The sequence below is a fragment of the Beta vulgaris genome, chromosome 2 (assembly GCF_026745355.1).
Source record: "Beta vulgaris subsp. vulgaris cultivar EL10 chromosome 2, EL10.2, whole genome shotgun sequence".
NCBI lineage: Eukaryota > Viridiplantae > Streptophyta > Magnoliopsida > Caryophyllales > Amaranthaceae > Beta > Beta vulgaris.
Window position 1 is genome coordinate 55,899,083 of NC_079203.1, and position 25,186 is coordinate 55,924,268.

The following is a 25,186-nucleotide window of genomic DNA, read 5'->3' on the forward strand; positions in this document are numbered from 1 at the left end:
GTTTTGCATTGCTGCGATAAAAATCTAGTATAAGGCTCATATTTTTGATGGGAATTAGAAAAATGAGGAGAAAGAATAAGAAAAATATGAGGCGAAAATTGTGAGAAGAATAGGTATGGTTTCGTAATGAATAGTGTGACAGCTCTAATAGAGTTAACTAGATGGATACATGAGCATGTAAGTTGTAATCTTTTTTTTTTTGAGGGGAAAGAGAAGTGCATTAATCAAGGGACAAAGTGTCCATAAGTACATAGGAAGCCACCTCTCGAGGGTAGTGACGTTCCCAACATTGTTCGACTCCAAAAGGCACAACTCTCGCTAGATTATGGGCTACTGAGTTCCCATGTCTTTTAACATGATTAAAACTAACAGAATGAAAAGATTCACACAAAAACAAAACATCACCAAGTATAGCATCCAAATCAGAGAAAAAGAGTGCGGACTTCGTCAGTCTTGTAGTCACCACTTGGGCATCATACTCAATCACCACTACCTCCAGACCATGGGACTTGGCTAGCTGCACCGCCATATGAATAGCTTTACACTCCGCTACTTCCGATGGCCAGTAAGCTCTAACACGTCACACTGCTGAAAAGCACACACTCCCAGTCGAATCCCGGGCCACAACTCCTTACCCAATCCACCCATCATCACCAACGCGAGCGTCAGTATTGAGTTTAATTACACCACTTAAAGGAGCTATCCATCTAGATGAGCTAGTAGCAGTAGCCTTTGTAACACTTCCATAAATGCGGACAGAGTATTGATTGTACTCCTCCAATTGCCTCCCTATCCTTTGACATACTACAAATGATGGAGTGCTTGAGTTCTCAAATACCTTCTTGTTTCTTTCAACCCACATATTCCACAATATATAACAACCACGTTGAACCAATTGTTTCTCCAGACACACCAACGCACCAACGTTTCATCTATATCCTATCCCGGTAAATCCCTGACTAGCTCTTGGCAATTCATATCCTTCCAATAACTCGCCACTAGTGCGTGTTGTAGTGACTCTTCTGCTGCCTCGCAGCATGGGCAGCGAGAATCGTCAAGCAAATGACGGCTCTTGAGAAGCTCCTTGACCGGTAGTGACTTCGTACAAGCTCGCCAAAGAAAATGTCTAACCTTAGGGGAGACATCCAAGCTCCACACCATGCGCCACACATTATGAAAATCATCCAAATTCCCACCCTTTCCTAACATATACGCAGTTTTCACCGAATATAGTCCATCTTTGGAATACGCCCATGTCAACTCATCACTTATAAATTTCGAACTCAAAGGGATAGCAAGAATGCAACGTTGGTCTCTTTCAGTGAAGTACCTCTCTATCACATCAACCTGCCACTCCTTTTGATTTTCATCGATTAAATCTCCCACTACATTCAACCCCTCAACCACCTCACTTTTGATAAATCGCCCCTCTTCATCTCCCACCCACGGATCACCCCATAAATCAATGTTTTTTTTTCCATCTCCCGTCCTCCATATAACACGTTCCTTAACTAGACTCTTCGCACCCCAAAATGCTCCGCCAAGAATAACTGTTGGAAAAGCCTAACCTTGCTTTAAATATATCACCATGAGGTAATATCTATACTAATATATTAAAAGGCGTGCGTAAACCAGGAACGGTGCCACGTGGCGCTCTCCCTAGGGAGTTTTAGATCATGTAATCCATGTACAATAAAAAAATTAGAAATTGCATAGTATAGGTTTTGATCCCGTGACCTCAAGTTCATGTACTAAAGTTTTAACCACTAGACCAAATAGTATTTAGTACTATCATATCAAAGTACAATATTAATAAATGAAAATTTTCTTACCCGGGGCATAGCCCGAGCCTAATAACTAGTTTAACACTCATAACACGACTCAAAAGTGAGTTTTTATAGTGCAAGCGACGCCAAACTTGCCTACCCAACAACGCATCATTAAAAACAACAAGGTCCTTAAACCCCATGCCCCCCATACATTTTGGTTTGCACATCTTTTCCCAACTCAACCAATGTATCTTCGTCTCATTTATGTAAGTTGTAACCTATGTACTTTGATTATTAGGGATAAATGGCTTCCTCTTCTCTAGGTGTGGCAATCACTATAAAAGTTTCCTTCTTCTGAGAAGGAATACCTGGTTTAAAGTCGAAGTTATTTATCTCTTGATGATCTAATGAAACTCAAATTATCTTAGACCTTTTAAAAGTAGGAATTTCCTTACTATTCCTTTCAATAGTGTTATGGGTGGTAAAAGGTTGAAATTCACTATTCATTAGCAATGGACAATCTCAGCCCTCCATCTCTCAACTCATCTCAACCGCCCAATTCTTTTCTCCTCCCTCCTCTTCACTGCCACCCTCTCCTCTCTGTCTCTCTCTCATCTAATCTTCTAAGCTCGAATAAGTTAGGGTACGGTTTTGGCTATGGCTAAGCACGCATAATTGAAGCAGGCTTCATCAATCATCAATGCTTGAAGAAATCGTCCAGAAATCTAATCTTCTAATCCATCTGCTATCTAAGCTCGAGAAATTAGGGTTTTGGTTATGGCTGGCAGAATTGAAGGCTTAATGCTTGAAAGGATCGCCCAGGAAAACAACTAATGCGACTCTTCTTCCAATTCGTGAGGTCAGATGATCTTGTTTGTTTTTTTTTTTTTTTTGAATTAGGTTTGATTTACTCGAGTTTCTCGAATTTTGCTTTTTTTTTTCTCTCTCTAAATTTCGAGTAGTTTGGGATTTCCGTTCTATGTTTAATTTGCGTTTAATTTACTTGAGTTTCTTCTGTTGTTGATGTTGAAGTTCTATGTTTAAGCCAGGCTTTTTGATTTTAATATTTTTACTTCTTGAAGTCTTTATCGAATTTTTTTTTTCGATTTCATGGTTGGGGTTCGTGGGTTCGGGTCTTGGTTTTCTTTTGAAGGTGTGTTTGATCTGCGAAAAAATTGAATTTTGCAGAATTCTTGATGAAATCTAGGGGGTGGGGGTGGGAGAGGGTTCTATGTTTAAATTACACTCGCCCTCTTCCTCTCCATGTTAAGGGCTTCACATAAGCCTGACGCTCTCACGTGCTCTTTCGTCCTCAAGGCATGCGCACGTGCCTTGGCGAAGTTTGAGTGTCTTTTGATGCATTCGATGGTTATTCGATCTGGGTTTATGGTGGATATGCTTTTCCAGACTACATTGATGGATGTTTATTGTAAAGTTGGCGAGTTTAGGGGTGCTAAGAAGGTGTTCGATGAAATGCTTAAGAGAGATATTGTTTCTTGGAATGCTTTGATTTGTGGGTTGGCTCAAGGGAGCTTTCATAATGAGGCTTTGAAGTTGTTCCAAGAAATGTTAGGAACAGGGTTGAAGGCGGATGAGATCACCGTGCTCGGTACTCTGTCTGCTTGCTCTCAAATGGGGGCTTTGAAGGAAGGTGATAATGTTTGGTGTTTTATCAAGGAGGAGAAATTGGATATGAAGGTTGCAGTGTGTAATGCAGGGATTGATATGTATAGAAAATGTGGGTTTGTGGATAGAGCGTACGTGGTTTTTAGGACTATGAGGTGCAAGAAGAATGTTATTACGTGGAACACGATTGTTATGGGATTCGCAATGCATGGGCATGGGATGGAAGCGATTGCGCTTCTTAAAGAGATGGAGTGTGTTGGGGTTTTCCCTGATATATTAACCTATCTGGGGGTGTTATGTGCTTGCAACCATGCAGGTTTGGTTGACGAAGGGTTTGGATTGTTTAACTTGATGGAGGAGAAAGGGATTGTTCGTAATGTGAAGCATTATGGTGCTGTGGTTGATTTGTTGGGAAGGGCAGGGAGGCTTAATGAAGCTTATGAGGCTACAAAGTGCATATTAGATTAGTTATCTTTATCATGTGAAACTGAGAAATTTAGGACTCTTGTGAGTTTACGAAACACAGGTCTTTATGTAAATCTTGTCAGATTTGTGGCTGGAAAGTGCTATCTGGTTCATTTCTGCAAATTCTGGTTCATACTCTCTCCTTCTCTTCATTTCTAACCTGATCATCAAATTATATCTCATGTTATCTTCATTTTCTACGTTTTTTCGGGGATTTCGTTTCCTCTTTATCGTTTTCAAGAGTTTCATTTCAATTATTTTCCCCTTTTTGTCTTAAATTCTACTTTAGTTGGTTGTTTGGTTCGAATGTTTTCATCGTATTTTAATCAAGCTGGATTTGGTTAAAGGATTTCTATTCCCTTTTTGTGTGCTTCTCCCTTTTTGCAGGAACTGGTATATTTTCAAGGCCACACATTGATTATTCCTCGAATTTCATTGGTAATTCATTCAATGAACTTTATGAGTTTTCGATTTTGGTTCGTTTTCTGCAAACTCTGGTTCATACTTTTGTGAATTTGGGAATTTATGTGGCTTTTGTTGCAGGGTGATCTCAGAAATAAATATGATGTTTGAGAAGTTTTCCCTGTGATCAAGTATGACTTCCTTTTTTTATTTCCCTTTTTCTGTATGAGTGGTGTGATAATTATGTAATTATGATTGCTTGTTTTTGGTTTTGATGATTGACTGTTTCTAGCATTAGCAATGTATGAACCTTAATTAGTTTGCGAGGCAGCCCCTGGTAATCCTCTACCTGTATCTCTTGTGTTAGCCTACTTAGCTATTTTTTTTTGTCTTGTTTTGGCAAAATCATGTTTAGCTTGGAATTTGTTTGCTTTTTGCTTTTTGCTTTTTGGTTTGTGAATTGTGTGCTCTTTCTTGGTTGATTATTTAAAATTGATCCAGTATTCATAAATGCATTTTTTCTAAAGTCAACTTCCCTCGCCCCATAGAGAACTCGTGTTCTTTTCTATGTATTGGAGAATGCTTAAATGTTGTTTTGATTATGCTGCAAAATGCTGAATGAGTTGCATCTTGTGGTTGTTTAAAGATTAACATCACACATATTTATATGGAGTTTGGATTTCTTAATCATATAAATAACAATATCATAATGAAAGCGAAATAAACAAAGAAAATACTATGAAATATATGTACTTTGGGATCTCAAAAGGATAGGACAATGTCCAAGGGGACAAGGGTTTAGTAGATGACTTTTTTCTAGCATAGAGGTGGGCATATGAGAAAGGGGCATTATGATAAATGTCTCATCTTATCTAGCAAATAAGAACACAACAAATTCTCATCTAAGACTAATTCAAGAAGGTTTTTTCACTTCAATGCAGACATTTCTTCATACTGTCTTGCTTTTTATAAATATTTCTTTCTCTTTCATGTCGAAGCCATTGGCGTAAGTGGACATCTGAGTAACCAACAGATGAAAATGAAAGAAATTTCAAACTAGAATGTCTTCACCAGTATATTATCAGGAAAGATAAAGATTCTTAATCATCTTATTGAAGTAGACATACATAATTTTCTTATCTTAGACCTTTTAAAAGTTGGAGTTACCAACACTATTCATTTTAATAGTGTTATGAGTCACAAAAGCATGGAACTCACTATTCATATGCAATCAAACAATCTGAGCCATTCATCACCGCTCCATCTAAACTGCACGATTTCTTTCTGCTCCCTTCTCCTTTGGCTGCAACCTTCCTTCTCTCATTCACTCATCGTCTTTCTCTCTCTCTCATCTTTTCCATCTTCCATCTAGATCTAGAAAAATTAGGGTTTTGGCTATGGCTGTCACAAAGCTTGCAATTTCTTCACTGTTACGATGACTCGAAGCGATTCAAATTCTTATCGAACTGGTTATCCTTTCTCTCCAAAGACCCTGGCATCACTGCACCTTCACTCTCTCTCATCGCATCCGCTCTCTCTTTCCTCGTATGTTTTCTTGCATCTTCGCTTTTTCCTTTCTTCTAAATTTTTAATCTTATGATGTTGTTTGCGTTTTTTTTTGGAATTAGGTTTAATTTACTCGAGTTTCTCGAATTTTGTGTTTTTTTTCTCTAAATTTCGAGCAGTTTGGGATTTCCGTTCTATGTTTAATTTGCGTTTAATTTACTCGAGTTTCTGTTGTTGATGTTAAAGTTCTATGTTTAAGCTAGGGTTCTTGGTTTTTATATTTTTAATTTTTGAAGTCTTTATCGAATTTTTTTTACGATTTCATGGTTGGGGTTCGTGGGTTCGGGTCTTGAATTTTTTTTAGGGTGTGTTTCATCTGCTAAAAATCTGAATTTTGCATAATTCTTGAACAAATCTAGGGCTGCATTTTGCAGATTTCTTGAACAAATTTAGGGTAACATATATCATGTAAGCATTTCTAAATGATCTTTCTGTTGGAGTCTTTATCTCTTGCCACACATTTCAATATAGTACATTGTTTTGATCTTGTGTTTTAGATTGAGGAGAAGCGGGCATGTAAACTATATTTGTGGTCACAAAAGGAGGAAATATAACCTATCCATCTTATGTTGGAAAAGGTTTGAAGGTTTTGTAAATTAGATTTAGCTTACATGATATCTGATTGAGCAAATTTTCCCTGGAAAAATTGACATGTTTATGATGCTCGTGTGATGAACATATTCCAGATTTCAAGTTGTTTAATGTTGTAAGTGCTACTACATAAGTTTTGCCTCTATTAGAGCATTATTTTCCCTTTAGAACCTGGCACATTTATAATGGTCATGCTTTAAGCTCATTTTTGTCTTTTCTCCAGATAAACAAGGCCCAAATATCTCCAGGTATGTTGATTTTTGAGTTGGGGCATATCTATTTTGGCTGTTTGGTTGTTAAATCTTAATGGGTTGCACATTTGCACTAAAAGAGGGACGTCGATGGGGAGAATTAACTCAAAAAATAGGTTAGCATTTTCTTTATGATTGGTTAATACATCAATTGTTGATTTTTATATTAATGTATGAGGTTTGATTTTATGATTTGGATTTAAATTTGTTTTAATAATTAAGCTATTTTGCAACAATTTCGGTTAGCGTTTGGTTGAGTTGAAGTAGAAACGTAGCAGAAAGATGATAGCAAGTCTTTTATGTTTACTAAATTAATTGGTATACGATGAAGATTACTTAATATGCTCTGTTTTTTTTTTATTTGAAGCCTTTTAATTGTATGCAGTTTTTACTTTTTGGAATTCAAGCTAGATGCATGCCTTTCCTTGAAAACTTTGACATTTAAGCATTTTATGTTAACTAAAAGCTCTAATGTTTGAAGGATGGTAGTGATATCTTCCTTTTAATTTAGAGTGTCATGCTCTTATAGTATTGCGTTCATGATTTTTAACCTGTAGAGTCAGCTATGCCTTCTTACAATGCCCTTCCCTGTGGATTACATGTCAAGTGTTTGGGATTTTCTGCCTTTGGAGGTTAATGAGAATGATAGGCTTAAGTTTAGCCTATAATACTGTCTTTAACAACATGCAGTTCTGTTGTGTTTGCTTTGAACTGCACTATGGTTAGTTTCATATGGCCGATGCCCTCTAAATTTCATGTTGAATAACTAGGAGTGTTGGTTCGTAGTTTGGGTTAATAATGTATGCATTGTTGGGATCTAGGGAATTCTTGGTTGGCTCTTAATTGTGTAGGTGTGTTGGTTAATGTTATTTCCTCACCAATTCACAGAATTATCCAGCTGCAACACCCTGATGCATACTCCTTAACCTTTATTGCTCTTGAATGATTTGTTCTTGGACTTTTCAAGGTTCAATTAATTACTTTTTTTTATATGAAAGATAAATAAAAGATATTGCTGTTCATAGCCTCTTTACAGTTACGGTGTAGATTTTTCGATATTCCCAAGTTGGTCCTGACTCTTGAGCTCCTTGCTCTACAGAACTAGAAGCTGAGGCATACTTATGTCAATTCCTATTATATGTAGGTCGTTTTGTTTTTCTTCTAAATTTGTTTTTCCTTCCTTTTAATTTTCCTTAGAAGTTGATAACTTTTCATGATTAATGCTTAATTGCTTGTGTAGTGTGTATACATCTTGAGTAAATTAGGGTTTGAATAGAGTTCATCAATAACATAATCTCAGTTCAAGCAGCTCATTTTGTGTTCGTTGAAATTGCATTATGTATGGTCTGCGTAGGGGTTGGAGTGGTAGTAGTAGGAGGAGGATTGATAGTAGGAGGAGTGGTCGTAGGAGCAGTAGTAGGAGTGGTAGTAGTAGTAGTAGGAGTAATAGGAGTGGTGGTAGTAGTGGTGGTAGAAGTAGGAGGGCTGGTAGTAGTGGTAGTATTAGTGGTGTGGTATGTATATGGTAGTTAGTGGTGGTAATGGTGGTGGCGGTGGTGGTTGTGGTAGAAGTAGGAGTAGGAGTATTAGTAGTAGTAGGAGTATTAGGAGTAATAGTAGTAGTAAGAGGAGGAGGAGTGGAGGGCTGGTAGTAGTGGTAGTATTAGTGGTGGTGGTACTGGTAGTAGTGGTGTTAGTAGTGGTAGTGGTGGTAATGGTGGTGGCGGTGGTGGTTGTGGTAGAAGTAGGAGTAGGAGTATTAGTAGTAGTAGGAGTATTAGGAGTAATAGTATAGTAAGAGGAGAGATGTAGTAAGCAGTATAGTAGTAGGAATATGCCACAACTTACACGTCATATTATGTTCATATTGTTTGGTTGTGTCGTTGATTTCATGTGGGAGGGAGTATGCCACAACTAATCACATCATATTATGAACTTTATAGCCTAAATAATTGTTTCTATATGTTGGTTTTAGCTTTTAGCTACTGATTGGATACACGTTACATTACTTGCAGTTGGATCATGAGATTGAGTGGAATCTATTATGAATAGGGTATCTAGGATCTGTTAAATGCAGAGTATATTTGATCGTCCTTTTTTAGGGAACCTTGAATGCATCTTCAACTTCCTGATATGAATTCTGCATGCTCTCCTTGCATTCTGTCATGCTTTTGGTGATCTGAAGCAACTTGTCTTTGTCATTAGCATTCTCTGCCTTGCAACACAAGGCTTCATCTTCCAACTCAACTACACGAGAAACCTTTTCACTAACTGCTACTCTTACTATACAAATTCAATATATACCATCACTGTTCATTTGCAATGGGCAATCTCAGCCCTCCATTTCTTACCTCATCTCAACGGCACATTTCTTTTCTTCTCCCTCCTCTTCAGTGCGTCTGCGACTCTCCTCTCTCCTCTCTGTCTCTCCCTCATCTAATCTAAGTTCGAAGAAATTAGGGTTTTGGCTATGGCTGAGCACGCAGAATCGAAGGCTTAATCTCTCCTCTCTACTCTCTCCTCTCTATCTCTCTCTCATATCTAATCTAAGCTCGAAAAATTAGGGTTTTGGCTATGGCTGAGCACGCAGAATTGAAGGCTTAATCAGTGCTTGAAAAGATCGCCCAGAAAGACAACCAATGCGACTCTTCTTCCAATTCGTATTTAAACACAACCAGGCTCTTAATAACTGATATTTGATTGATAATCTGGAAATTTACATCAAAATAAAAAGCAATTAAACCACTAATCTTTCCAATATTTTCTTAATCATTTTACCCCGTTTTGTAGTGGTGATTCAGAGCTGTTTATTCACTGGTACAATGTGATCCGTTTGTTTCTGATTTCTTCCTTTCTTAATATATGTCTTATGTAGTATGACGAGTGTATCAAGGATTGTGATCAAGCTGTTGAAAGAGGTAGGGAGCTTAGATCAGACTACAAAATGGTTTCCAGGGCCCTGACCAGGAAAGGAACTGCTTTGGCAAAATTGGCAAAGACTTCAAAGGATTATGAACCAGCTATTGAAGCGTTCCACAAAGCTTTGACAGAGCACCACAATCCCGATAATTTTTTAGGGTTATTACTTCCTCTTTTTGTTTTCATTCTTCTTCCATAACCCCTTTCTCTTTGTCAAGAGTCAGCTTACTATGATTTGATCATGGAATCGATTGCAATATTCAATTTTAAAAGGTTCAATTGTTTGATTTCTGTTGTGATCTCTAGAGTTTCGTGACGAATTTGATCTGAAAATCGCACATCTTGTGATCGAATCAGGCTACAAATTTGAGTTTCCTCTTGGTATGTTTATTTGTATCTGAATTCCAGTTCACATTTCAATTTTGTGTGGCTCTTTTCTTTCGAATGAACTTGATTAGAAGTTCGCAAACCAAACCCACCTTCGCTCCAATCTCTCTCTGTTCAGGTATTCTTCTTTCATTTATAGGTTGGATAATTGTGCTGAGCTGCTTTTGTTTATCTCATTGATATTTTGGACTTGGATCACGAAACAATAGCTTACAGTTTTGCTGCCATTTTTGATAAAAACAAGCTTTAGAGTTGTGTTATTTATGAAATTATTGTTGGTTTTTTCTGCTTTGGTGATTTCGGGTCTTTTCTCAAAGCATGGAATTAAACTTGTGTGTGTTGGGGCTCTTCTGCTTGCAAGATTAGTGAAAACTGAAAAGGTGCATGTTTGTATTACACATATTTGATACGTGAAGGAGTATGGTTAAGTTTATAAGTATATCGTGGTTGTTTAGCTGGTGCAGTCATGAGTCCCACCTTTTCTTTTCTCCCCAAGAATTCAGGATTTTAACTAACTGGTTTTTAGGTCTTCATGCTGCCTCACGTGCTTTACTCACGATATTATATGATAGAATGGAGGAATTTGTTTCCATCCATGCTGAAAAAATAGTGATCGAGTTTACTAATCTGATAAGCTTTTGTTTCCAAGCTCTGTTCTCCCCACCTCAATTTCATATGCCTCAGAAAAAATAAATTCAAGGTAACAACTTCCGATAAGGTAAATACTGAAATTAGATAAGTTGAGTTTAGGACAAAATAAACACATATAATTTAAGTTCAGCATAATAAGTCCATATAAATTAAGATAGAAAAGGCACTCGAATGTTTATAACATTGAAAAATGGCCTAGGTTTGTAGAAGAAGTGCACTCCAACTCTTACAAAATGGTGATCAGTTTCTAAATATGTTTTCTTAAATTCATGACATGTTCAAGGTTCCCATAGCATACATTATTGTTGCTGCCATTATCCCAACTGCCATAAATTAATCACCTTGTTAAGTTTGATTATCTAATATGCAGCACGAAAATTCAACTTGCGATGCTGCCCTATGCTACATGTCATGTATTGGAGTTAATTGAAGATAAATGAGCATGTCTATGAGTTACTATGAGATAGATATCAATTGTGCTTACCCTGTGTACATTTCACTTTTAATGTTCCCATTCATGTAGGATTCGTGAGTCTCATCCTATTAATCCATTTTATCGTATTAGGATCCTCTCTGTCTCCTGTCTTAAAGTGATGCTACATAAGTTAGTAAATTGAAATAGTCCCCCCCCCCCCCCCACCCACATTTCCTTTCTTCATGCATTCCTAGCCATTGATTTAGGAAATGGGCCTAACATTTCTTTTAGGAGCTCAGATTGTTAATGAGATTACAAATCAGTGGTAGCGCTGTTGCTATGTGATTGTTAATGAAAATATAGCTTTCAACTGCTAATTGATGTTTGATCACTTAGATTATTTCCATTTGGCAACATTGTATTCACAGGATTCTTTTCTCTAATTTTGATTTAGAACTCTCCTCTGATGGTGGGCTACAAGCAGTAGCACAACGCTCTCTTAGTGACGTTGAGATTGAGCTACGAGAGATGAGGCTGAGTTTGTTGATGGAGATTGAAAAGAGGAAGGTAGCAGAAGAAGCTCTACAGAGCATGCAACAACAGTGGCAAATTCTGCGAGAGAAGTTAGGGCTGTTGGATTGGTACTTCCAGCAGATCTTACTTCTTATAGCTGAGGAAATTGGTTACCTCTATTTTTTCAAATTCAAGTTCTAATCCATAATATTTGATAATTTACAGTTTTTATACATCGATCTGATTGTTTAGGTGTTCTATGTGTGGTTTAATTTGTTCTTGCAATGTCTTGAGTTATTATTATTATTATTATTACTATTATTACTAATATTATTATTACTGTTGTTATTAATAATTAATAACAATAGTTCAGTAAACAACGAAGTTCAAATTTTGGTTAGGTTGGTTAGATTCCCAATTAGGGTCATCTGGTGCCAAATGCACCTTAGTTCCAGGGAGTAGAAAGATGTCCAGCAGGGTTATGATGTGTATTATAACATTTCAAAGCTTTCCCCAAAAGTACAGTTACTGTTCTAACCAGTGAAGGAGGTATGTATCCTGGTTTTAAGGCTCTTTTGGAATGAAAAAGAAGGGTTGGGGTAAATAGGGCGTCATTTTAATTTAAAATTCAGAAAATTGTCTCTGTCACAGTACATCCCATCTAGGGTTTGAGTTCCCTTCACATATAACCTTATGGTATAAATACTCCTTTTAATAGAAAGTGCCCCTCTCCTTTTGAGCTTGAGCTTCAAATCTAAAAATTGATAGGTCATTGCTTCATGCCCTTCTTGTGTTAGGCAATAACTAATATTTTAGTCAGTGGCTTGCCTTTAATCATCGAGATAAATTGAACTTAGCACAAATCAATTTCTAAAGAAACTTGCAAAGATAACTACCTATAAATATATGCACACCAAATCTAACTTGACAATTATGCACTTATGACAAATATACCTCGACAATTATGAACTTTGACAAAAAAAGAGAGTCAAGTTGCTGTTTATATTGTGTGGATTGCTTAAAGTTCTCTTTGTGCCTTTGTTTTTGAGATTTAAATGGAGATTCATGCTGGTTGAACTTCACTTTTAAGCTTGCTACATGTTTTCCCTTGAAAGCATGGATGTTTTGATTTGAAGCTTATAGCTTAATTTTAAGTGCCAAACTTAAATATGATGTTGATGGTGTTCCCACTGTAGGATGTAAAGTTTTTGGGAGGTTTAGTGATAATAAAATCTAAAAGTTCAGCCTAAAAGCATATCTTCTAAAAGCATGTTTTTTTGAACTCTTGAACTCATCTTAATATTGTTCAAATGGCTTGTGTGTTGCGCCTAATGTTTATGAGACTTGGTAATTAATTTGGCCTGGTATCTGCTGAGTTATCTGGAATATTAGGAACTAGGTTTTCTTTGCTGCTAATCCTGTGGACTCTCCTTCCAATTCTGATTCCGAATTCATACGGTCAGTTAATAGTTCCTTTTCAAATCATCATCGTTCGTTTCCATTTTTTCTTCATGTTCAGCTTAATATGAATTTTTTTCCATATGTTTTTAAGCTCCCCTTTGCTTGCTTTCCTCACTCCTCTGCTGTTTTCTTACACCCTCCAACGGGTCCAACAAATTATGTGTTGCAAGCTCCTTTCTCTAAGCAAGAGGTCAGGTTTTAACTTTAACTCTCTAAATCTCCTTTTTTTTTATCTAGAGATTGAAATTAACATATCATTATATTTGTTTGAAATTTTGGATTGGAATCATGTAACTCTACTTTCTCATTTTTCCTTATAGCTACTATAAATATGGTAATTGTTCGGCTTAGGAGTTTTAGTGGATTTTCCGTCGAGTATTGGGCTGGTCTTTCTTTTATAATTTTAGGTTATTGAATTTTGTACGTGTTTGAATTATACATGGTCATTTGAGTGCTTTCTATTGAATCTTAGCCTCTTAGTTTGCACAATAGGCCCTTTTCAGTTTGATTGAATCTCCTTTCATTTTTCGAAATAATTACCATGTAATTTGAGTGTTCTTGAATTATACATGGCACTGCTAAGGAGGACGAGGAAGAGGACCATCAAAATTAGAACAACCTTGGCCGAAGTGTGAAGAATGCATACCATAGATTTACCAGTAGTGAAAACAAAACATAAAAGGAAGACGAATATTACCAGTAATGAGGGTGGTAATGAGGGATTTAACAACGGAGCCCATAGATTTAGCAACAGTTTGCATCTTAGCCTTTTAGTTTGCACCATGGGCCCTTTTCAGTTTTACTTCCTTTATGCGAAATCAAATTACCTTTTAGATATTTCAGGGAGAAAGAAATCCTCTAATTGTTTTGCTTTTCTTTGCAGAGCTGGATCTCATTCATGAATCATGGACTGAGATTAAAGAAAACAGAAGTGAATGAACGCGGTCAGGAAGCTTGCTTGCTTGCTGCTGCTGCTGCTGCTGCTGCTGCTGCTGCTGCTGCTGCTGCTGCTGCTGTTGTTGTTGCTGCAAGGAAAGGTGTAGCCTCTTTTTAGAGTGGGTTATTGCTAATCTCATGATTGGGTTGTTTTAATCACGTCATCATTTCTATTATTTGTATAGTTGATTATCTTTGTAGGAATCCCTAGATTACATACGTTGGTATCGAGTTTCTAATTGCTTTATTTTTCGATTTCTATGTAAAAGTGAGGTGTCGAGCTAAGCTTTAACTGTTTTAATTTGCGATCTCGAGTATTTTACTCAGTTTCCTCCATAACCTTCTAAAAGTGACGCCAATCGGGTTTCTAATTGCTTTATTTTACTGTTGAACGTTTACTCACCGCCATTGACGTCCCTTCCAAATTTCTACTTTACGAATTCCTAATTTCTGCTAAATCCTTTCATCTTTCTTTGTTGATGCAAATCTATACTGTGCTATTACTAATCTGCAAAGGCTGACAGATTCTTGCTAAATCCTTTCTTTTTCTTCTTACTTTGTTGATGCAAATCTATACTGTGTGATTAACTAATCTACAAAGGCCGATTAACAAAGAAAAAATGTTCCTTCTTCTTCTTGAACTTAAGATTGGGTGCCTTGGAATTAGCTAGCGTCCCTATCTGCGGATGGATCTTGAAGGAGGTGCAATTCAGCTACTTCTTGAGCAAACTCTCAAAATTGTTCAATCAATTATCCATGCTTCGGAGGTTGATGCAGCTATTTCCCAGTGGCCAAATTGGTGGCCAGGCGGCCTTAGTGCGGGTGAGCTATCGAATTGCAAATTAGATTGAGCTCGGTCCATATTAAAGATATATTCTAAATTGATAGTCATGAATAACTACAATTTTCATCCATAAATTTACATGATTAGGCTTTATATGTGTACTTTGGATTTGCTCTCCTATCTACCCTTCTCAATGATTACGAAATATCTAGGTAGGATTTCCTTTGTACTTAGTTTAATTAGATTATCCATGGGGAATTTAAATCGTTTGTGCATATTATTACATTGTTGCAAACTATATTAGGTTTGCGTGGGGGCCATTGACACTAGATGCTCATTAGCTATTGAGGGTTGTTTAGTTTTCCTGGTTTAAAATACAACAAAAAAGTTCAAATACTGTTTGAGCCAGTTAGGGAGTTACTCACTCTGGTTTTGAAGCTCATTTAGTTCCACAAAGAGGACTGAGACTACAATATCCACTTGTTTTAACCTATGTTTATTCAGCTTCTCGGCTTTCCACCAAATTCAAAACATTTTCTAAGCACGACTATTTGTATCTACAGGGGAGTGGGGTGAAAGAACTTATATGTGAATTACATAAATTTAGTGTTGTGTTTTGATGGCTTTTCATGGTTATTGGGATTTCATTCTTAGCCTTTTGGATTTCTTGTCCAGTACCTTTAGGATTTTATGTAACGAATTTCCAAAAATTCCCTAAACTTTTTTGACTGCATGCTAAATAGCTAGGAAACTTGGTTGCTGGTTTGCATCTGATGTTTTTTGTAGAATGAATTCCATGCTAAATAGCTTTAAAACTTTATGTGTTCAAACTAAGTCCAAATGCACAATTTATTCTACATCCTTGTGTATTTGCACTTTCTGCCCAGGAATTTGCCAGCATCTTTCATGAATTGAAGACAACTTTTTAAATCCAAGTCACACCAAGTGCATCATTTTCTAGAAATAGGGTGCTACAGTGGGATGTTATAAACATCTTGTGGTAATAAGCCAAGGCTCCACATCACAAATACTTCAAAGATATGTTGGAGCCCTCCAAGTTAACAAGTTCCACATTTTATTACTATCAGGAATTGCTAAATGAGACGTCCAAATAGTACTTTAGACAGCCTATATGTATTTCTTTTCACTGTTGTATAGACAGTTTTAGTGCAGGCACCTACCCTCCAACAAAGAATGTGATTACCACATATTCGAAACCAATTGAAAAATGACATTGTACTAATTACACCCAACAAATTACGAACATAACAATAACGCTATTTTGGGGTGTCGTGGTATGCAATTCGTCACAAAATATATGGATATCTATCTATTATCAAAATAATAAGATCATAGATATCTCTATGCATTTTTTTATAATGGATAGATATCCATAGAGCTAACACTGAAAAAATATATTAAAAGCATTAACATATTCAGATTTGGTTAAATATATTGCATGCATTGCTTGTGGCAAATGCGTTCTGATAGCAAGCAATGTGTCATATGGTTGTTTAAATTGTTTAAGAGAAAGTTTATATGTGCCAAGATATGCAATTCCTCACATAACTAATCAAAGTTGTTTTAAAAAGAACAAAATGGCAGTCCCTTTATTCCTGGGCTCTGTTTCTAAATCAAAGCGCCCGATGTAACTGATTCAATGTTTCTTATGGCTTGCATTGAACAATATGAAGCTCTTTTCATGCCAGTCGAACATATTAGTAATCTGCCTACCAATGTAAACATCTTTAAACTTTACATTTATTCTCACTTTACATTCGTACTCATACTAATTTCATATAACCATTAATTCTAAGTCCTTGTACATTTACATTCTCTTGCTAGCCCTTTACCACGATCTTCGATGAATTGATTGCAACAAACTTTTATATCCAAAACACACCAGCTACATCAATTTCCAAAAATAAGATCCTACAATGGGACCTTATATCCACCTTGTGGGAGTAGAACAAGGCTCCATTTCAAAAACACTTCAAATACATGTGGAATACCTATAAGTCAGCAACAAGTCCCAATTTATATAACTATTTGAAATTGCTAGGTTTAACGCTCAAATTACACTGCAAACAACCACTATCATGCATTTTGTCTGCACCATAATATGGGAGTATAAATAAACTGTGTATATACGCCTAACTTATGCGCTTTGTCCAATGCACAACAAACAACGAGTGGAACTAACACCTGTTTAAGGCAACTACAAAATGCTCATCTTGCTAATTAAATCCAACATACTTCAGATATCGTAATTATACTATTTTGGGGTGCCGTGCGCGTAGGCGCACGGTGCAACAACTAGTAAAAAAAAAAATATGAACATTAATAAGGCAAAGAAAAAAAAAAGGATTGACCATGTTAGTTTGTAATAAATTTATGCATTGTATACATCATTCATACTAGAACGGTGCTTTAATAAATGAAGAAGATGCATTTGTTCCAATTAACGTCTTTTATCAAAATTCAGGGAGGATGATAAACAGCCTGAAATCTCATATAGCAACTTTAATTTGAATTTAGTTTTTTTTTTCTTTTTTCATTTTGTCCGTTATATAATACATGATCTAATAAAATCATTATATTACCTCCACATTTACCACATCTTTTCACTTACATCCATATAATAACTGATGTACCAAGTAGTACTTGGTCTAGACGTCTAGTGGTAAGGAGAGCACCCTTTTAACCTCAAGGTTGCGGTTCAATCCCCACTAGAGGCACTTTAAGGGTAGGGATTCCCCTTATCCGATCCTTCCACCTTACTCTCAAGTGTCTGACCCATTAAGACTTGAACGGGATCCGGGCCACTTCTTACCAAAAAAAAGTAAAATAACCGATGATATAAAAAAATATGTCGGGAATATATGGTGAAAATTCGTTTTTTTTTTGGAAGGGGGAGTCATAGGTAAAATAATTTCAACTACATAGTGGGGAAAAATATCATCAAAAATTGACCTTTCAAAGCACTCTTAGGTGATGAAAGGGAGTTATGTTTCAATTCAAAGATACTCCATTTCATGGAGAATTGGCCATTGAATTGGAATGATGAGCTAACCTCCTCACTCAATTAGCCTAGTGGCTACTGCACTTTGTAGAACAACCATTGACTAAATGAAATTTTGGTCCATACCCAAAGGAAGAAACACACATCATAAAAGATAGCATTTCGAAAGTAGATTCCGAAAGAACAGACAACTTTGTCCTATTAATTTACATTTTCTTTCAAGAAACCCTTCGCGACCAAGTAGGAAAAGTAACTTATCTTGTAGTACTTGGTCTAATGGTTGGATTTGTATCTCACAAGTCACGACTTTGAAGTTGTAGGATCAAATCTCATTAGAGGCATTTTGGGGGTGGAAATTTCCCCTTACCACTCCCCCAACTCCCAAAGACCTTGCCTGCAAACTCAGGTCGGGTTGACCTGTGCGACGATGCGAGGTTTCGATTCGGTCACCTTCTCCTTACCTTAAAAAAGAAAAGTAGAAATCGTACTTAACACTTAAAATACTTTTCTAAATAATAGTATCACTATTTTTAGTACCATTCAATATCTTAATGGTATCATTTGGAAAATGATTTTTTTTTTTCAAACACCACCTTGTAAAAATGATATTGTGAGAAACCATCCTATATATTTCTTTTTTGCGAAAACAAACTTTAAACAATTTCTTTTTTGCAAGAACAAACCTTATGTTTTATTCTGATTATCGATCCAAGGTTCCTACATTCATGTGTCTATATGCCTTATTGTTTAGATGAATCTATATGTCTGATCATTTAGATTCATTTAATATTTTTGCTTTTAGTTATCTTATCTAACGCCCAAAAACGCTTATTAACTTTTACCCTAATAAAAACCGAAGAGTGTATTTATCAGATAGACACCTACCACAAACCTTCTTTTCTTTCATAGTACTTCATGCACAATTAACCTCTTTTTGCCAGTCTATTTCTCTCCCTCTCACTGTAAGATTGTAATACAAATATACAATCAAATCAACAATCAACGGAGAAAACTGCCATCAAAAACAGAATCTCATAGTGCTCATGAAATCATTCTCGAATCTATGCCTACCATGTGTTCGACTAAATGCCTCAATGAAGGTCCCACTTTCCACCACCATCAACGACATCATTTTCCACTTACACCATTTCTCTCCACCTTTCTTAACAATAAATAAATCAAAAAGCCACCAAATTTCATTCTCATTTCAACTAAAACCTTTGATTTTTTTAATCACCCAATTAAATATCTTTTTCTTTTGTATGTTCCCTTTAAGGGTAACAACAGTATGCCAACTCCGGTGAAAACAGCCAAACAATGCCTTAACAATGAAGCTTCTTACGCGCTTGATGAAGCTGTGTCATTAACGCGCCGTCGTGGACATGCTCAAACGACGTCGCTTCATGCTGTTTCAGCTTTCCTTTGTTTATCTCCTTCACAACTTAGGGAAGCATGTATAAGAGCCAAAAACGCAGCTTTTTACTCCAAAGTTCAGCTTAAAGCTTTGGACTTTTGTTTATCTGTATCATTAGATAGATTACCCATGTCACAACCTCGTGTAGATGAACCTTCAATCTCTAATTCTTTAATGGCCGCAATCAAACGATCACAAGCTAATCAAAGGAGACACCCTAATAGCTTAATCACCATTAAAAATCATCAAGTGGGTCATCATTGTAATCAAGAACAATTAGGGAATAGTTGTAGTTCATTAGGGGTTAAAGTAGAATTACAACATTTGATTGTGTCAATACTTGATGACCCAATAGTTACTCGTGTGTTTAATGATGCTGGGTTTAGTAGTTTTGATGTAAAGTTAGCACTTTTAAGGCCATTGCAGAGTTATTTTAGATACCCACCAAGTGTTTTTGGTGGGTATTTGGACCCGGGTGGTGTTGGATTCCGGTTTCCGTTTTCGGAGTATGGGGATGAAGAGGGGGATTATAGAAGGATTGGTGAAGTTCTAGTGAAGAAAAAAGGGAGAAATCCTTTGCTTGTTGGTGTTACTGCAAATTCTGTTCTTAAGGGTTTTGAGGAGGTTTTAGAGAGGAAAAAGGGAAGTAGTTTTTTGCCTATGGAAGTACATGGGATTAATGTTTTTTGTATTGAGAAAGATGTTTTGAAGTTTGTGAATGAGAATTGGAGTATTGAGGCTGTGAGTTTGAGGCTTAGGGAGATAGATTTGATGGTAGAAAAGTGCTCAGGACCAGGTTTGATAGTTAGTTTTGGTAATCTGAGGTGTTTTCTTGGTAGTAGTAATAATGGGTATGTGTTGGATTTGGTGAATTGTGTTGTTAAAAAGTTAACCAAGTTATTGGAGATTCATGATAATAGAGTATGGCTTATTGGTTCTGCTGCTAATGATCAGATGTACATGGAGTTTCTACATAGATTTCCATCAATAGACAATGAATGGAATTTGCAGCCTCTACCAATCACATCTGTCAGGCCGGCCTTGGTCGAATCATGTTTCAAGTCTAGGTAACTTGCTGTTCTACACATATATGTATAGTGATATTTATTATATATGTTGATACATCTTGTTTTATGATCCTGGTTTATTCTAAATTTTAGTACTTAAAATAGGAGATTGCATGATTTAAGAGTTTATCTAATATTGTAGCATCTGAAGCAGTAGAAATTGAACATGTGATCAGCATAGATTCCTTCTTGTATCAAAAGTTAAGTTTGATCATTTGTTTCTTTTAATCTCCTTGAGTTTCTCTTTGTGTGCCTTTGGAGCATGGACTCTTTGAAAAGCGATAACAATAGGTTCTTGGGCTTAAATTCTATTCTGTTTTACTGATGCTCTAGGCATTGAGGACACATCAACAACATCGTGAAGTTTAGTGATAGATTCTCTCGTATATGAGTATGACTTTTAAGCTAAGTTCTTTTCACCTGTAAGACTATAAAATGTAAGTTTCGGGACTAATAAGTTCAGTAAAGGGCTCGTTGCTCACATTAGTTTAGTTTATGGCTGTAAAGTAGTTCAGGGCTAAAAGTATGTTCGGACAAGATCAGTACATGCTATGAACTTCATATAAGTCTTGGATCTTATAGGTGAAAAGAATAGGGCATAATAGATTTGGCCGAAAATTTAATGTCAGCTACAAAAATAAAGGGCCTAACAAATTTATGTATATACCCATGAGATCCCTCCCCCCAAAAGTAGGAAGAACAAGGATTTGTGTTTTTACTTGTATATGTTGCTCAATTACTATTTACTGGTGAACCCTAATGAATGTATGTAGACTTTTTTTTATATGTATAAGATGTTTATACTTTTATGGATCCAGCACTACTAAAGCACATATATAGCATTTGTTTTTTTAAGCTTAGATCAGAATTTCTCACTTTTGCATTTCACAGTCAGATGCTCATGAGGTAAAATCGTTTATGATGAACCTGCAACTGAATTGTGCTAGTGCTTCTTAGGAAATTGAAAAAGATAGATACAGGGTGATGAATTCTACTTTTTCTGATACCTAGAAACGAAAGACTAACCTTGAACGCACACCTGAAGATTAAGAGTACTCGAAATGGAAGCAGTAGCGTGCATTTCTTTATTGTTGCATCACGTCTATGCCTGTCACAGGGGGTTTGGCTTGATGCATTACGCATCAGCATTGTTCAGCTGCCATCTCTGTTGCAAGACTTATTCTATGTTTACACTTCTGTAACGTCAGGTTTTTGAAAGATTTGCTGTTTGCTTTGACATCTGACCTCTTGTCTCTCACAGACTTACACTTTCATGTCCATGATATCTTAACAGCTTGATGGGATCTTTTGTTCCACTTGGGGGGTTCTTCTCATCTCCTGATGTCAAGTGTTTAGTCAGCAGCTCATGTCGTCAAAACATTACCCACTCCGCGAGCAATGAAAGATTTGAGGAAGAAAGAACTTCCGTCTTAAATGGAGGACACACTGTTTCAGTTACTGACAAACAGCAGACTACTCTTTCTCCTTGTCTGCAGCTAGCTAAACAAGGAGCAAAAAATATGTTGGATGACCTAGAGGTATGTATTATCTCTTCCAATCTTTGTTTTATGAATGCATAAGAGATTTCAAGCGCATTGTGCTTGTATATTATTCCTTCTCCTGGATCTTCCATTGTGTCAAATATTAAAGAATATTGGAGAAGAGTGAAGTTAATAACGAAAACTCCAAAAAATGTCGACAGCTTATAATTGTGCTTAAGAATTAGTGTATCCGAATTTTGCCTTTGTATTTATACTTGTGATTAATGCAACCTTGATAAGGTATACTTTGCCATGTCTAAGTAAGCTCAGAAAATAAAATGGTGTAGAGGTTTAGTGTACATAACTCCTGAAGAACTTCAAGCTTAACTTTGACGGTCATCAATCTCGAGGCAGGCATCATTCATTGGGTTCTCCTATATAGACAAACATATGAAAATCCGTATTTCGGATTGACACAATATGTGGTTATGAATGAAGACATTCAAGCAACCATGTTAAGAGGCATTGATAACCTCATTATAGAAAGAGATTATATTAGTATGTTCAAGTATTTGGTTTATACATAGATACATGCTTGATGTTGCATCATGTATTTTTTTTTGTGTAAACCATTTCCTGTCTCCTCAGTGCAGGCTAAAGAGGGCAAAGTGTTGCTAAGTGCTCCAGAAGCATTTTTACAGAGAAATCCGGGAAACTTATGCCAATCTCAGAACCATAGTCAACCATCACCCAAGGCAGATGTTTGTCAAAATTCTTTTCTACTTTCGACTGATGTAGGCTTCCACTGTCTTGAAGAAAAGGTAGAAAATATTAACAATGGGAGCACCTGCACCACCAGTGGCTCTTGCAAGCAGTGTGATTATGGAAAGATCAAATCGTGCACGCCCATAGATTTAGAGAAACAATCTCAGTCAAGGAGGCCAGTGTTTTTAAGTGCCCAAAGAACCGACCATCCTCCTACTAGTGGATCTTCATCTCCATACAGTCTTTGCATTTCAGGTGTGGATGATGGTCAAACTTCTCCCTCCTCTGTGATTTCTGTAGCCACAAATTTGGAATTGTTTTCTCAACCTTTGAAGCAACAAAAAGCAGTTGAGCAGTCTACAAATAATTCTTCTGAGGCACTTTTCAAAGCTCTGTTTGGAAGAGTTGGCCGGCAATGTGAAGTTCTTAGACTTATCAGCCAGATAGTCGCGCATTCCTGGGCAAATAAAGGAACGCACAGAAAACCAGGTCGCAGAGGAGATCTTTGGATGAATTTCACTGGACCTGACATATTTGGTAAGAGAACAATTGCTTTGGCTCTAGCTGAGACTTTGTATGGCAGTAAGAAAAACTTCATTCATATAGATTTATGCTCCAGAGATGTGATATTCCACCAGAAAAGAGTCTTTGGTTATCCGATTGTAAATGGATCGAAGATAAGATCTCGAGGTAAAACTGTTGTTGATCACATTGTTGAGGAGCTGTTTAAGACACCATCGTGTGTAGTTCTCTTTGAAAATGTCGATTATGCAGATCCACTACTGCAGCGCAGCTTGTTGCAGGCAGTTAAAGATGGTCGATTTTCAGACTCATATGGGAAGGAAGTTGTAACTAACAATAGAATTTTTGTGCTGACCTCGAATATCAAAGACAATAACTCAGCACTCTCTTGGAAGGCGAAGCCATTCAACTTCCCTGAGGAGAGAATTGAAAGGGCAAAAGGCTGGCCACTTCAAATTTTAGTTAAAGATTGTACTTCAAAGAAAACAGGAAAGAACTACCCTAGTCAAATAATCTTGAACAAGAGGAAGCTCAATGGCACAGATGAAAAAGCTGAGCAGTATATAAGCACAGATCATATCAAACAGTCCCATAGGAAGTCTTATATGTCTCTTGATCTGAACCTTCCGGCTGAAACTATTGAAGCCGATGATGCCAACTATGTAGAAACTGCTGTAGGGCATATGTCTGAAACATCTGATTCTTGGCTGGAGGATTTTTCAGGTCAGTTAAGTAAGTTATTGGTGAAACTGGTTTTCGATCCTCTTGATTATGATGCATTGGCTACAAAATTGTTAAAATTGGTCCATGAAAAATTTAATGAAGTGATTGAGCCCAAGTGCTTGTTACAAGTTGAGCCAAGAGTATTGGATCAGATAATTGCAGCCGCCTGTTTAGCTAACGGCGATAAGGAGGTTGAGCATTGGATTGACAGGGTACTTAGCAAAGGGTTTGCTGAAGCTCAAAAAAGATATCAGCTAACTGTCCATTCCACTATGATGATTTCGATCTGTGAGGCGCTATATGTGGAAGAGCAGGTACAAGAAGCTTACCTTCCCTCAAATATAAGTGTGACTTGAAACAACTTTAGGAACATTAGTACTTGTATGATCCATAAATGTATAGTTTGTAGAGCTCAGCATATTGAAGTAGTAGGTTGTATAAAACCTTCATATATGTTTCCAAATTATAGTTTTGTGTTTTCAACATGAATGATATCTATAATATGCAATAAAATGTGTTTGTGATGTTGTGGACCTAAGGCTTTGTATGTACAAGTGGGCTTAAGGAGGAAGTTTGGACTTTTAGTTATGTCTTGTTACTTGGACTGACTGAACAAGACAATTTGTCTAACTCCACATAACTTTCTCTTTTGGACTGTATCTTGTGGTCTTTATTTGTAGAAGTTGTAATGTCCTTTACTCCTTGTAATGTGACTGATAATGGGCTTTTGCTTTGTTGAAGTGTTGAAAGGATCAAAGCTATACTTAATCACTCTTAAAGGATAAGGGGGGGAGTACTTATTAGTCAATTAGACTTGAACCAATGGTAATAGCCATTAGGGATGAGATATATTATTGGGTAGCTAGTTCAGTATCACCATGTTGCTGTCGATTTCACCCAGTAAGGCTTGATCGAGAGTTAAAGGTTTGGTCTCATAACTTCAAGATACTATGATTAAACCATATTAGGGGTTCTTTGGGGGTGAGGTTTCCCTTACCATTCCCCCTCCTTCCCAAGGAGTCTGATAACGAACCTGGCTGGTTAGAGCGAGGTGTCAATTTATTAGAGTCTTTTTATCATCTACCTAGAAAAGAATGTTGTTGATTTCAGTCAATTATAGTGAGAAATTGGTATGATTATTTCCTCCGTCTTCAAAAATCTTTTGTTATTTTTTTGAGAATAAAAATTAGGAGAAGTTTTTATAATAGATCTTTGCTTTCACCAAAATAAATAATAGTACTAGCATATATTATAAAGAAATATGCTCACAAAGTCACCATTCATGTAATATGTTCTATTTTGGGGTTAATTTGATAAAGAACATAAGAATTTTTTTTTTTTGAAAAAAAAAACTAGTCTTCTTGATTAGCATAATCTGTCATTTAACCTTATCCATTCAATTTCAACCATTGTGATTTTTTAAGAAAAGGATAAGGAAATAAACTAGCTACAGACT

At 36.5% G+C, this 25,186-nt stretch overlaps 1 protein-coding gene and 1 non-coding gene across 22 annotated transcripts; both read left to right on the plus strand.

Annotated features, from left to right (window-relative positions):
- The first annotated feature begins 2,187 nt into the window (after nucleotides 1-2,187).
- On the plus strand, nucleotides 2,188-15,638 carry LOC104897737 (uncharacterized). 21 transcript variants are annotated; one of them, XR_008968363.1, is made up of 7 exons: nucleotides 2,188-2,628; nucleotides 2,958-4,298; nucleotides 4,404-4,453; nucleotides 6,326-6,534; nucleotides 6,643-6,786; nucleotides 9,546-13,206; nucleotides 13,900-14,331. It is a non-coding gene; the product is annotated as an uncharacterized LOC104897737 (transcript). The 21 variants fall into 21 exon arrangements; XR_008968368.1 differs by having other exon boundaries at nucleotides 2,190-2,628; nucleotides 4,248-4,298; nucleotides 6,203-6,534; XR_008968365.1 differs by having other exon boundaries at nucleotides 2,190-2,628; nucleotides 4,248-4,298.
- A 3,115-nt stretch (nucleotides 15,639-18,753) lies between these two features.
- LOC104903287 (hypothetical protein) lies at nucleotides 18,754-24,254 on the plus strand. Its single transcript, XM_010691305.4, has 3 exons — nucleotides 18,754-20,239; nucleotides 21,534-21,777; nucleotides 22,374-24,254. Exons 1-3 carry the CDS (start codon nucleotides 19,047-19,049, stop codon nucleotides 24,084-24,086), a joined length of 3,150 nt encoding a protein of 1,049 aa, XP_010689607.2. The 5' UTR covers nucleotides 18,754-19,046; the 3' UTR covers nucleotides 24,087-24,254.
- Nucleotides 24,255-25,186: the final 932 nt, after the last annotated feature.